Here is a 14,836-nt window from a genome sequence, read left to right as displayed (position 1 = left end):
CTGTAGTTGTCTGGGAGAAGCCACTGACAGAAACGCGCGCAACACAGGGCTCAATACATGACAGATACCACGCGATCCTCAGCCTGACTTGTTAAAAGAGTCACATAACCCCTAAGAAAACATCCAAAAAATATACACAAAAGGAAATGAGAAGGGAGTCAATACAGCATGCTACCAAAAAGTCAAACATGAAAGCAGTAGTGGAGAAAATGGGGGACAAAAATGGTGTAAGACACAGAAAACAAGTAGCAAAATGGCAGAAGCCTTATCAGTAATTACTTAAAAAGTAAATGGATTATTCTCCAATCAAGAAGCAGAGATTGGCAGAACAGGTGAATAACAGATCCAACGACATTCTGTCTCTAAGATACTTACTTTAGACTAAAATAAGTAGAAAAGATGAAAAAAAAGTCCCAAGCAAATAGCTCTAAAGAGAGCTGGGTGGCTCTACTACTATCAAAGTATACTTTAAGTAAAAAGTTTACGAAAGCATTTATTGATGAGTCAATTCATCAAGATGTAACAATTAAGGACGTATATGCGCCAAACGGGTTCCAAAATATATAAAGCAAACATCTGTAGAATTGAAGGGAGAGAGAAAAATCCTATAACGAGACATCAACACCCCACTTCCAATAAATGGAACATGTAGCCGAAAGGTCAATAAGAAGAACTTGAACGGTGCTGTGAACCAACTAGATCAAACATTCTGTCCAACTAGAGCAGCACATGCTCCACAACAGACCATGTTAGACCATAAAACAAGTTTCCATACATTTTAAGAGACTGGTATTTTCTCCAATCACAATGGAATGAAACTAGAGATCACAAAAGAAAAATGAAAATTCACACATATAGTGAAAACTAACACAACCAATGGATCCAAAAAAGAAATCACAAGGGAAATTAGGAAATGCTCAGAGACAACACACTGAAGAAGCAGTGTTCAGAGGCGAGGGTGGGTGGGGAGGGTGCCACAGCTGTAAACGCCGACATTAAAAGAGCAAGTCTCACTCATCACAAGAAAAAATAGTTTGCAACTGTGTGGTAACTGTTTTGCAATATATGCAAATATCGAGCCGTCATGTTGTACACCTGAAGTGAACGTGATGCTATATGTCAATTACATCAATTAAGAAAAGATCTCAAATCAATAACTTAATCTTATACCTAATGAACTAGACAACAAAATAAGACCAGAGTTAGCAGAAAGAAAGGAAATAAAGGTTAGAGCAGAGATAAATGGAATAGTGAACAGAAAAACAAGAGAAAAATGAATGAAACTGAGTTGGTTCTTTGAAAAGATCACCAAAATCAACAAACTTAGCTATACTAGATACAAATAACTAAAATCAGAAATCAAAGTGAGAACATAACTATTGCCCATACAGAAACAAAAGACTACAAGAGAATACGACAAACAATTGTATACCAATAAATTGGTTTACTTAGATGACATAGACAAATTCCTAGAAACACAAATTTCCAAAACTGACAAGAAGAAGTAGAAACCTGTGTAGTTTTATCACCAGTAAGGAGATTGAGTCAGTAAGCTGACTGAGTCAGCTCTGGCCCTGATGGTTTCACTGGGGAATTCTACCAAACGTTTAAGGAAGAATTAACATCAATCCGTCTCAAAGTCTAACAAAAAGGAGGGAACACTTTCTAATTTGCTCTATGAGACTGGCATTGTCTTGACACAAAGCCAAAGGAAGTATAAGAAAACTACAGACCAATATCCCTGAGGAACATGGATGCAAAAATCCTCAATAGCAGAATATTAACAAAGCAGTCAGTAGTCTATTAGAAGGGTAGGACACCATGACAAAGGAGCATTTATCCTAGGCATGCAGGGGACATTCCACGGACTGAACGTTGGTGTCCCTCCACATTGACACATGGAAGCCCCATCCCCCAGTGATACTGGAGGAGGTGGGGCCTTTGGGAGGCAGTCAGGTTCTGCGGGTGGGGCCTCATGTGCCCTTGTAGGAAGGGACACAGCAAGAAGACGGCCCCTTGTGAACGAGGAAGAGTCCTCAACAGACAGAATCTGCTGGCACCGTGACCTCGGGCTTGCAGCCTCCAGAACTGAGAGGAACAAATGTCTATTGTTTATGGCCCCATTGGTGGCCCTTTATTGTAGCACTTGGGCAACGTGACTAAGACAATTATGACTGAAGGAGTAAAAGCACGTGATCATCTCAACACAGGCAAAATGGTGAAAATTCAAACTAGAAATAGAAGGAAACTTCTTCAACCGGACAAAGGACACGTATGAAAAGGCCCGCAGGAGGGGCCGTCCTCAGCGGTGAGGGACGGAGCGCTTCCCCTGAGATCGGGACCCCCCAGGGGGCCGCGCCGCGGCCGCCCCACATTGTGCCAGAGCAACTCGGTGAATGAAACGCACCCCAGGTGTAATGGGGAGCCAAGGACAGGGGCTGACATTTGTACGTCTGTGTTCACAGCAGCTAGCGGGTGAACACAACCTGTGTCCATTGATGGTGACGGATGAACAACGCGTGGTCCACGCGTGGAAGGGACATTATTCAGCCTTAGCATGGATGGACCTTAGGACATGATGTGGAGTGAAATCAGGACAAACACTGACTTCACTTCTGTGAGGGACCCACAGGTGTCACATTTATAGAGACAGAGTAGAAATGTAGGTCTGGAGGGCGCGTGGGGAGCTAGTGTTTAATGGGGACGGAGTTTCAGTTGGAGAAGATGTAAACTTCTGGAGATGATGGTGGGGATGGCTGCACAACAGTGTGACTGCACCTAGTGTCACTAGACGGTGTGCTGAGAAGTGGCTCAAAGGGGAACAGTGGGGACAGCCCCGCGTGGTGTGGCCGCCAGCACTCACCGGTCTGCTGCATGGTCTCCAGGAGCCGGGCCACCAGGGCGGCGTCCTCCTCGCAGGCAGCCCGCACGAGGCCCAGCTTCCTGCGCATCTTGTATAGGTAGTGCCTGCGGAACTCAGCGTCGTAGTCCTCGGCCAGGATGGCCTCGGCCAGCGCCAGGGGCAGCTCGGGCTCCAGGGCCTCGGCCAGCTTCTGCAGGTTCCATTTGCACACCTCAGGCTGTTTGTTGTATGCATAGCGTCCAGCGTTGTCGGAGGCATTGCACACATGGTCGGGGTCGTACCTGCCACACGGGTGAGGGAACTGTGGTGCTGCCCAGAGGGGACAGTGCAGGCCCTTGGAGGCACCCAAAGTGCCAACGTCAAGGACCCTGTCCTGCCCACACAATTGGCCAGCAGCCCCAACGGCCCCACCTCAAGGGCAGGGAAGCGGCACCCGCACACTGCCCCCAGCCAGGCGGCACTCTCTTCCTGCCCCCGTCCCTGCCCCTTTGGTCCACCTCCCCCTGGGAGCACAGCCACCCTTTAAAAACACTTCTCGCTTGAAACCCAACACTCCAGTGGACTTTGCTGCTGGGAACAGCAACCTTAACAGGCGTGAAAGAAATCAGCTCCCCATGTGGGCACAGGCCTCTCCTGCCAGGCCGCTCACCTGTCCAGGAAGCCAAAGGGCCCGTAGTCGATGGTGAGCCCCACCACGCTCATGTTGTCTGTGTTGAGCACGCCGTGGCAGAAGCCGACACACTGCCACTCAGCCACCATCCGGGCTGTACGACGTGTCACCTGTGGCAGGACGGGCCTGGTTGCTCCCGTCCCTCCCCCAAGCGAGCTGTGCCTTCTGAGGGTTCCAGCCCAGAGCGCTGTCACCTGGGCCAGCACCCAACCATTCAGGAGAGCGCTTAAGAGTGTTTAGGAAGGAGGGAGCACCAGAAAAATCACAAAACCTTGACATTCCCATGGCCGAGGCCCCGGCTGATGACCACGTGCAAAGGAGGAAGAGACCACACCTTCAGGCAAAACCTGCCCTAGGTCCAGGCCCAGGGCCTGGCCTCACTCTGTGGGCTGCAGCAAGGGGCTCAAATGGCCTACCCACCCAGCGCCCAGACACTGGCCCCACACGTGCCACGCATCGTGAAGCTGAGGATGCTCCAGGAACCGGGCAGCAGCATCCTCTCATCTACTGACGGGGAGATGGAGGCTTGAGAGGCAGAGTGACCCACCCAGATTACCCATGCAGGTGGGGGCTGAGTGCCACTGGCTGGCATCGCTTGGTGCAGGCGCTCGCCTCAGCAGACAGGAAGGAAGAGAGCCCAGCTCAGGGGACTCGGGGGTGACAGGGGCCCACTTCCGGTGGCAAGGGTGCTGACCCAGGGCCCCCAACCCGCAGCCAGACAGACCGAGCACCCACGCATCTGCAGGAGGCCGCGGCCTGCCTACCTCGCGGAAGAAGGCAGCGTTCCTCTGCACACTGTCGCCCACATGAGCGGCCTGGATTTCAGGGTAAAAAGTGCCGATCACATAGTCCAGCATCTGTACGCGAATGTCATTCCTCCCCACGCTGGGGCCTGCGCGCCCCGTGTGCTCGTCTGTGGACTTAAAAATCTCAAAGGACCCGAACCTGGAGGGGGACCAAGTTTTTGAGTGGTTAGCAGTGACCCCGCCCCACAAGGAGGAGAAATGTAGCCGCCAGAGCCTGGAGCCTCCAGAGGGAAGAACACCGCGAGCAAACAAAACCAGAGAGGGCTAGTCTTTCAATGACGCGAGTACGGACATGGTTCACTTTGGGTCACTTTCCACACAGCCCAGGGACCATGGCCGCCTGGCCCAACTCCACAAGCATGAGTGGGCTGTGTGCTCATGCTCCCACACCTAGGGGCATCCTGCAGTGCAGTGACAAGCAGGGTCAGCTGTCTACTGTGGACACTGCCTGTAAGTGGTCAGCAGTGGCTCTCCATTGAGTCCCATGTCCCGCAGAGGACCCAAAGCAATGTCTGGAGGCATTTTTGCTTGCCACGACTGGGGTTACAGCCAGTAGTTAGTGGGAGTAGGCTCCTCGACAGCCCACCAGTTCCAAGACGGCCCACAGCTGGGGAGGGCTGGCCAGAATGCCAGTGCTGCTGCTGTGGCGAGAGCCCCTGGGTCTGCCCTGCCTCCTCCCATCCCCCAGAGGACTGGCCTGGTGACAGCCGAGCTGTCTTGGGTGCCCTGACATGTACAGGGTCAGCTTGGCCCCACACGACGGGATAGCCACGAGGTCGCCAGAGCCCCCTCCTGACAACTCTGGGTTCGATACCAGAGAGCATGGTGCCATGGGTGATGGGGGCAGAAAGGACTGTTTAATGAACGGGTCAGGAAGACGGCATGCCAGGCGTGGAACAGCGCTTACTCATCATGACTCAGAGCCATTGCCTGATGAAGTTCATTGTCATAAACTCCAAGGAAACAGCTCTGTATGTGCCCCTTCCAAGAACCCCATGTTTGGACAGCCCGACTGCCCGGGCCAGCTGTCCTCTGGCTACCACCCATCTCTTCTCACGGCGACCAGGACCTGGATAGGCAGCGTGCAAGGGCTCGGCCCAGCTGTGCACACACAGGACGGCACTCCCAACCCAGAACACGCCCAGTGCCTCTGGCCCCTAAGTCCCTCCTGTGGTGCAAAGCGTCTCCTTCCCAGACACTCTGCTTCTGCTGCCCCAGGGACGGGCCAGGGTCCTGAAAGCGTCAAGGGGCATTCCAGGTGCGTAAGCACGTGGCGCACACAGGCCTGCGGGTGCATTACCTGAGGAAGGTGGGAGCTATACGCAACACGACTGCACACGGTTCACGCTTGGGATTACCATCATAGAATATGTCGCGCACTACCGTGGACTGCGACGTGACGCAGGCCCCGGCCCGTGTGGTGGGGACCCCCAGGTGGAACATGGCCTCGCTGCACAGGAACTCCCGGATGCTGGACCGCAGCACCTTGCGACCGTCAGCCTGTCTGGAATCAAACACAGAGGTCACTGCCGCTCGGGCAGGCGTCACACAGCACCGAGGCTCGGGCAGCTCAGGGAAGGGACTGAACGCGTACCAAAGGTGCTTACAAACGATTCACAAGCAGCTCTGACATCACTGTCAAAAATCCACTGTCCACGAGACCAGCCAATGGCAAGGCCCAGTGTTGTCCCAGGTCTGGAGCCACAGCCCAAGGGCCTGGCCTGCGGCTGAATGAATGCCCAGGACGGCGAAGGCCACGCCAGCCTCCTGACGGGACCCAGCCCGCTCCTCACATCACACACACTGCAGTTGTTTTTACGAATTTATTTTACAAAAGCACTTACAGTAACACACACACACAATAGCATTGTTTGTAGTGCAGGGAAGGACCTCAGGCTACCCTGACAAGCTCAGATGCCTCCAACTGTTTGTTTTTACACTAAGCTTCTATTATTATTATTTTTTAATGGACTTTTTCAGAGCAGTTTCAGGTTCACAGCAAAACTGATCGGAAGGCGCAGAGTTCCCATAGCCCCGCCCCCCCCCACATGCACAGCCTCCCCCAGTATCGGCACCCCTACCAGATGGGATATTTGTTACAGCTGATGAACCTGCACGTACATTGTCACCCAGAATCCGTAGTGTACACTGGTGGTGGACATTCTACGGGTTCGGACAAATGCGTTACGTGTAGCCACCAATTTAGTGTCATGCAGAGTACTCCACCACTTTAAGTGCTCTGTGCTCCCTCTACTCATCCCTCCCCTGTAACCCTTGATCCCTTTACCATCCCTAGTTCTGCCTTTTCCAGAATGTTGGAATCACACAGTGTGTGGCCTGTTCAGACTGGCTTCTTTCACTTAGTAACATGCATTTAACATGCATAGTAACATGCATTTCATGGCAGTTAGCTCATTTCTTTTTAGTGCTGAATAACATTGCACTGTCTGGCTGGACCATTTTTCAGTCCATCTGAAAAATGGACTGGCTGGAGGTTTTCAGTCTATCACCTACTGAAGGGCGTCTTGGCTGTTTCCAAGTTTTGGCAATTACAAATAAAGCTGCTGTAAATACCTGTGTGCAAGTTTTTATTTCTGTATTATTGTTTTTATTTTGAATTTCAATTGTTCATTGCTAGTATATAGTAAATGACTTTTTATGGTAACTTTGTATCCTGCAACCTTGCTGTAATAGCTTATTAGCTCATTTTTTGTCAGTGCTTTGAGATTTTCTACATGGATGGTCCATCTCAATCTCTGTACTTCATTATTATTATTATTATTTATTTGCGAAGGGGAACAGACTTTATTGGGGAACAGTGTGTACTTCCAGGACTTTTTCCAAGTGAAGTAAGTTGTTGTCATTTCAATCTTAGTTGTGGAGGGTGCAGCTCAGCTCCAGGTCCAGTTGTTGTTGTAGTTGCAGGGGGCACAGCCCACCATCCTTTGCGGGAGTTGAACCAGCAACCTTGTGGTTGAGAGGTCGCGCTCCAACCAACATCTATCCTGGAGCTCAGTGGCAGCTCAGCTCAAGGTGACATGTTCCATCTTAGTCACGGGAGGCGGATCCCACCATCCCTTGTGGGAGTCTAGGAGTCGAACCAGCAACCTTATGGCTGAGAGCCCGCGTTCCAACCGAGCCATCTGGCCACCCAGGAGCTGAGCAGCAGCTCATTGACTTCATTCTGGTTGCGGAGGGCGAAGCTCGCTGGCCCATGTGGGAATCGAACTGGTAGCCCAGTTGCCCCGAGCTCGCGCTCTAACCAACTGAGCCACCCATCTGCCCCTCAATCTCTATACTTTTGATTTCGTGTCTTATTGCTTCCACGAGGCCTTCTAGTGTGATGTTGAAAAGCAGTGGTGACAGAGGATATCCTGCCTTGTTCCTGATCTTAGTGGGAAAGCACTGAGGTTCTCATCCTTAAGTAGATGTTAGCTGGAGGTTTTCTTTATCAACTTGAGGAAGTCCCCTCTATTCCTAGTGTAGAGTTTTTATCATGAGTGGGTGCTGGGTTTCGTCAGATGCTTTTTCTGCATCTATTGACATGATCTGTGATGTTTCTTCCATCGCCTATTGATCTGATGGATTACACTGATTAATTTTCTAATGTTGAATCAGCCTTGCTTACCTGGAATAAATCCCATTTGGTCATGGTGTATACTTTTTCTCAGACATTGTTGGATTTGCTTTGCTAATATTCTGTTGAGGATTTTTGCATCTATGCTCATGAGAGATATCAGTCTCTATGGTTTTTTTCTTTGGTATTGTATTTGTCTGATTTTGGTATTAGGGGACTGATGGCCTCAGAGGATGAGTTAGGAAGTATTCCCTCTGCTTCTGTCCTCTGAAAGAGGTTGTAGAGAATTAATAAAATAGTATCTTCCTTAAATGGGAGAATTCAGCAGGGAGCCCATCTGGGCCTGCTGCTCTCTGTTTTGGAAGGTTATTGTTGATTCAATATCTTTAATAGAAACAGGCCTACTCAGAATATCTATTTCTTCTTATGTGCTTTAGCAGAGTACATCTTTCAAGGAACTGGACCATTTTATCTGTTATCAAATATGTAAGCACAGAGTTGTTCATAATATTCCTTTATTATCCTTTTAATGTCTATAAGGTTTATAGTGACGTCCCTTCTTTCATTTCTGGTATTAGTAATTTCTTTCTTAGTTAGTCTGGCTAGAGGATTATTGATTTTACTGATCTTTTCAAAGAATCAGCTTTTGGTTTAATTGATTTTCTCTATTTCCTATTTCATTGACTTCTGCTCTAATTTCTCTTATTTACTTCTGCTTACTTTGGATTTGCTTTTCTCTTCTTTTTCTTAGTTTCCTACTGTAGAAGCTTAGATGATCGGTTTTCGGTATTTCTTATTTACTAACATTTGCATTCATGCTGTAAATTCCTCTCTAATCACTGCTTTCCTTGCACCCCACACATTTTAAGATGTGTTTTCACTTTCATTTAGTTCAAGATATTTTAAAGCTTCTCTTGATATTTCTTCTTTGATCCACATGTTATTTAGAAGTTTGTATTTTAATCTCCAAGTGTCTGGGGTTTTTCAGCCATCTTTCTCTTGTGGATTTCTAGTTTAGTTCCATTGTGTTCTGAGAAAGCACACTGCATGATTTCTCTTCTTTTAAATGCATTAGGAGTGTTCATGGCCCAGAATGTGGTCTGTCTGGGTGAATGTACCATGTGACCTTGAGAAGAATGTGGGTCCGCTGTGGCTGGGTGAAGCCGTCTACACATGCCCATTCTATACAGTTGATTGACGGTGCTGTTGAGTTCAACCAAGTCCATTGTGGTTCTCCGTCCGCTGGATCTGACCATTTCTGATAAGGCTGTTGAAGCCTCCAGCTGTGGCAGTGGCTTCATTTGCTTCTCACAGTTCTATCAGCTTTTGCCTCATGTATTTCGACGCTCTGTTGTGAGGCACCTACACATTAAGGGTTATTTCTTCCTGGAGCACCAACCCCTTCATCTTTATGTGACACCCTCTTTATCCCTGACGACTTCCCTTGTTCTGATTATTGTTTGTGTGGCATGTTTATCTCCATCCCTTTACTTTTCAATCCATGTCTTCATATTTAAAGTGGGTTTCTTGTAGACAACACACAGTTGGGTGGTATTTTTTGATCCACTCTAACAGTCTCTTTGTTTTAATTAGTGCATTTAGATCACTGATGTTCAAAACAATGTTGATTTAGTTGCATTAGATTTTACCATATTTGTGACTATTTTCTATTTGTTCCTTATTGTTTTCTATTTTTGTCTTCCACTCCTTTTCTGCCTTTTGTAGTCTTAATTGAGCATTTTGTAATTCTATTTTCTCCACTTTCATCAGTTCTCTGCTAGCATATCAGTTATACTTTTTCTTTTTTACTTGTTTTAAGTGGTTGCCCTAGATTTTAGAACTAATCCAAGTCTACTTTCAAATAACACTATACCACCTCATGGGTAGTGTACCTTATAATCCTAATTTCTCCCTCCCACCCCTATATCATTACTGTCATCAATTTCACTTATACATAAGCATATGTGCATATATATATATACACATATACATACATATATATATTCAAATACAGCGTAGTATTTGGAACAAACTGTTATCTGTTAGATGAAGAATAAAATCACGTTTTTATTTTTCCTTCACTTTCTTCTCCAATATTCTTTAAGTGGATCCGAGTTTCTGACCCACATAATTTCCCTCCTAAGAACTGCTCTGAGTATTTCTTGCAAGGGAGGTCTACTGGCAACAAATTCCCTCAGTCTTCGAGTGTCTGAGAAAGTCTACTTCCCATTCAGTTTTTTTTTTTTTTTTTTTTTAAGGAGGGCGCAGCTCACAGTGGCCCATGTGGCCATTGAACCATCAACATTTGTGTTATCAGCACCACACTCTAACCAACTGAGCTAACCAGCCACCCCTCCCCTTCATTTCACAGGTTAGAGTACAGGCTGTTGGGTCTCCTATTTCACCCCGCTCTCCTCACTCACATGGTGTCTGAAGACGCAGCTGTGACTCGTCCCTGGTGCTCTGCAGGTCAGACTTCTGCCTCTCACTGTTGTTATTTTTATTTTTATCTTTACTTTTCTGTAGTTTGAGAATGATAAGCCAAGGTGTAGTTTTCAGGGGCATTAAGCCTGCCTGGTGTTCTCTGAGCTTCCCGGATCTGTTTGGTATGACATTCATTTGAGAAAACTCTCAGTCGTAACTGTTTCTGACATTCTTTCTGTCCTGGCATTCCTGTCACACGTTACTGATGTGTAGATTCCCACAGTCCTTGGATAGTTGGTTCTGTTTTCAGTCTTTTTTCTCCTTGCTTTTCATCTTTGGAGGTGTCTATTTCTCTTCTATGTTCAGTCCACTAACATGCCCATCAGAAGCAGTCTCCATTTGTGTTTGTGTTTTTGCTACAAATCTCTAGCATTTCTCCTGGTTCTGTTTGAGTCTTCACCTCTCTGCATCCACTTCCCACCCATTTTGCGTGCTGTCTACTTCGTCCATAGGGCCCTACCACATTAGTCACAGTTGCTTTAAATTCCCAGTCTGCTAATTCCAGTACCACTGCCGTATGAGTCTGGTTCTGCTGCTGTCCTGTCCTCTTCCCACTGTGTTCTCGTCTTTTGGTGTCCCTTGTCATTTTCTGTTGCTAACCAGGCCTGACGTTCTGCATGAAAGGAACATTAGTGTTGTGGTAACGAGCGTAGGTCAGGGGTTAGTGTTCACAGTCCTACAATTAGGTCTTTTACTGAACCTGTGCTCTGGACTGTGGACTTTCATGGATGTTTCATGGTCCCCTTTTCCCCTTTAGGTGGGACAGGAAGGTCAGAGCTGGCTCAGCAGGGTGAGTCAGGCACTGATGAAGCCCCAGCAGGTCAGGCCTGCACAGCACAGTGCTCTGGTGTGTTTCAAAAGGTTCCTTTTCCCCTCTCCCTGTGAGAAGTACAAGCAGAGTTTTCTCCACTATTTACCATACAAACTGTACAAATAGAGCTCCAGGAGATAAAACTCACAGAAGTGGGGCCCCTGGAGTTTCTAACTGAGTTGTCCACACTGAGCCTCCAGCATTTCGTCACTTACAGTGGAGATTCCTGCTCTGGGAAGTTGTGGTTTTCTGTGTCTGCCCATCAGTCCCTCTAGCCTGGGGAACAGAGGTTTGCTTTGTGACCTCTCTTCTCTTACGGAGCTAAGAAGAGGTGCTGATTTTTCAGTTTGTTCAGCTTTTTACTTGTTAGAATGGACCGGTGACTTCCAAGCTTCTTACATGCCAGATTGGAAATCCTTTTTTTTAATTAAAAAAGGAAAGTGGTAGCAGCACATGAGAAGGGCTGGCCTGTAGGGCCATGTCATGAGCTATGTTCCTCCCTGGAAGATCAGGGGGCTGGACACTCTGACCTCCGAGGGCCCCCATCTAGCAAACACACCAACAAAGTGAGTTTGGATCTTTGCATGTGGGAGTGAGGCCTGGTGCAGGACAGTGTGCCAGCACTCTCCTCAGCAGGAAGGCATCTGCAATGATGTAGAAAGTTCTCTAAGAACAAAGATATGTGGGAAGACAAGGAGCACAACTTCTGTCTCACCTGGCAGGACACTACTGCTGAGTGAGGGCACCTTGGGTGTACCTGCTGCCCATATCCTCTGCTGGAAGGGGCCAGACCTGGGCCCAGCATGAGGTTGGAGGTGCTGGGGTCCGGGACTACGGAGTGAGGTCAGAGAGGCCAGAGGTAAGCAGAGACCATGCCCAGACCGGCGCTCTGGACCCCACAGGCCTCCGGCTTGCCCTTACCTGGGAGCTATCCCAGGTGTGAGCGACACCACTGGAAATGGGCCTGGAAGTCATCCCAGGACTCTCTGCAGGGTGACTGCTTGCTCCTGGCCGGTGTGACTCTCAGTCCACAGCTGTATTCTATTCAACTCCTTCTGGTCTGAGCAAGGAACTGTGCCAGCAAAATCCATCCTCAAATGTCACTCCACCCCTCCCTGGCCTGGGAGTCAAGTTTTAGCCCAACTAGATCCCATGTTGACTGGCAGGAGCCACCATAGCCCACGCTCATCTCGATCTGGTAGAAATGACCTGAAAACAAGCCTGTCTTCTTACCCAGAGTGAGGTTCCCCAAACAGAAGCCAGAACTGAACTATGATCACAGAGCAAGGGTGAAGGGCCTCAGAGGGTGCCCGGCCCCACACGGCTGATGGGACACGTGACAAGTCCCTTGTCCTGCATGCCCATGTCTGTCCTCAGCCAAGCTGCTGGGATGGACCTGGCTGAGGATGAGCTCTGCACCTGCTGCAGGCAGGAGGCAGAAGAAGCACCAGCCCACCCCTCAAAACCCACACCCGGGGATTCCAGCAGCAGCTGGCCTTAAGCCACTCACAGCAGCTGGCCTTAAGCCACTTCAGCCCCAAGAGTTACTGGGGTTGGGCACCCCAGCATCTGCGGCTGAGTAGGGCCAAAGGATCCCTTTCTTTTAAAGGAAAAAAAAAAATTCTAACAGACCTCAGGTCTGGAAACACTGACTTAAAACTCAAGTGTTCAAAATAAAAAGTGACTTCCAGTAGCTGATTTCCTCTCACAAAAACGTTTGTCTTTATAACTAGCAAAAATAATCAAAATGTACACATCAAGTTTAAAGATGTGCACAGATTGAGCAGGCCCCAGGGGGAGAAGCATTTACATATCATGCCAAGGGGCAGAAACTTCCGCTGACCACTAGTGAGGACCGCTCTAGGCAGGGTGTTCGAGGTGGGTGGTGGGGGTGCCAGGAGGAACGAGGAAACTTTATAGACAGAAGTGTGCAGACTGGGCGATGAGAAAGAACCAGCTATTCTGAGAAGCTGAGAAAAAGCTGCTGGGGTTGGGGTGGGGTGCCGTGTACTGTCCCTGGAAGGAGAGGAGGTGAGAGCACAGGAGTGGCTGGAGGACAGACACGCCCTAAGGATTTTGTTAAGTGTAAAATGCCAACGTTGGTATTTTCTTAGCCATTCAACAAGCATTCAACAATATGAACTAAATAGATGAACTTCTTGGTGGAAAAGAGCAGACTGTTGGCTCTGTCTGTGCCTGAGGGAAGGCAGCTGTGGGAAGAGCATCCTGCTGGGTCTGGACCCAGGCTCTGGATGACCTCAGGCTCCTGCACAGGTTTCTGACACTGCCCACCACACTGCTTGTCAGAACAAGGCTGGCCTCCAGTGCTTGGAAGCCTGTGTCTGGGAGAATGTCCACTGGGAGGGCAGATCGGAGGGGGTCTTGTCCCTACCCAGGGCACCGGAGGCTCAGCAGACAACTGGGAGTGGACACGCACATGCTGAGAACAGCGGAGGGAAGCAGACTGCCCAAGTAGCATTTAGAGGAAGCCTTGTGCTGTGTGTGAGTCTACCTGACAAGTCACCCTGGCTCCCCTGGGCAGTAGCCGCTGGGCTGTGCACGCGGTAAACACAAGTGTGTCACATGTCCAAAGTCCTTCAATGGTTTGTGAGAACAGAGCACCGGGCAGCTGCCAGTGCTGTGGGATCGTCATAGACTCCGCCTGACACGACAGTCAGCAGGATCCCGAGCTATGGTGGCTAGAGGGGGCAGGGGCACTAGGCAAGCAGCAGGCCCCCAGGGAAGGAGGCCTGGGCCTTTCCTGGCCTCAGGGCCTTCCCACAAGCTGTTCCCTCCGCCAGGACGCTGCTACCCACCATGTCCTCCGTCCCTAGATCAAACTTTCCAGAGTTACATCCCGCCCCCAACTGGGGGCAAAGCTCTGTGGGCAAGCGCACGCACCGCCCTCCAACACACACCTAGAAAGTGGGGTGGTCCTCCCGGGGTCAGGACACCTCAGGCCCGGAGCTCTGCCCCGGCCCACCTGCGGAAAGGCGCCCACCTGGAGAAGGGTGTGGGGCCGGTGCCCTTGAGCTGCAGCTCCCAGCGCTCGCCGGACGCCGTGCACACCTCGCCCAAGTACAGGGCAGCGCCGTCGCCCAGCTGCCCGGCGAACTGGCCGAACTGGTGGCCGCAGTAGCAGTGCGCGGCGGGCTCCGTGCCGGGCAGCAGCGCGTTGCCGCTGAAGAAGAGCGCGGCCTCGGCCTCGCGCGCTTCGCGGGAGGCGTCGTCGGCCGGCGGCGCGCCCAGGCCCAGCAGCGCCAGCGCGGGCTCCGACAGCGCCACCAGGCGCGGATGCTGCAGGGGCGTGGGACGCACGCGGGTGAAGCAGGCCCCGGGCACAGGCCGCGGCTCGGACGGCGCGCCCTCGGGGCCCGGCGGCGGGGTCTCCACCGGCAGCGCGCGCAGAGCGCGGTTGTCAAAGCGCAGCCCCGCCAGCCAGCGGGGCGCCGGCTCCATGGCGGTGCCGCAGGCGGCCGCCGAGGGGGAGCAGGTGGTGGGCGGCGGGCGGCAACCGAGAAGCGACAGAGCACGGGCAGCCGCGAGCGAGGTCCCGAGCCCGGTCCTGAGAGAGGCCATAAGCGACGCCGCTGCGACGGAAACCCCTCCGCCCCGACCGGACACC

At 50.4% G+C, this 14,836-nt stretch overlaps 1 protein-coding gene across 1 annotated transcript in view; it reads right to left on the bottom strand.

The window, feature by feature from the left end:
* SELENOO (selenoprotein O) overlaps window positions 1-14,836 on the bottom strand; it is a 17,239-nt gene extending 2,403 nt beyond the window's left edge. The window contains exons 1-5 of the mRNA XM_019712320.2: window positions 14,213-14,836; window positions 5,640-5,843; window positions 4,298-4,478; window positions 3,513-3,643; window positions 2,864-3,144 (exon numbers count right to left, since the gene is read on the bottom strand). Coding sequence (XP_019567879.2) covers window positions 2,864-3,144; window positions 3,513-3,643; window positions 4,298-4,478; window positions 5,640-5,843; window positions 14,213-14,790 — 1,375 coding nt within the window. The 5' untranslated portion in view covers window positions 14,791-14,836. The remainder of the gene's footprint in view (window positions 1-2,863; window positions 3,145-3,512; window positions 3,644-4,297; window positions 4,479-5,639; window positions 5,844-14,212) is intronic.

This window comes from Rhinolophus sinicus, linkage group LG02 (genome assembly GCF_036562045.2).
Source record: "Rhinolophus sinicus isolate RSC01 linkage group LG02, ASM3656204v1, whole genome shotgun sequence".
NCBI classification, from domain to species: domain Eukaryota; kingdom Metazoa; phylum Chordata; class Mammalia; order Chiroptera; family Rhinolophidae; genus Rhinolophus; species Rhinolophus sinicus.
This window is presented reverse-complemented; position numbering and strand designations above follow the sequence as displayed.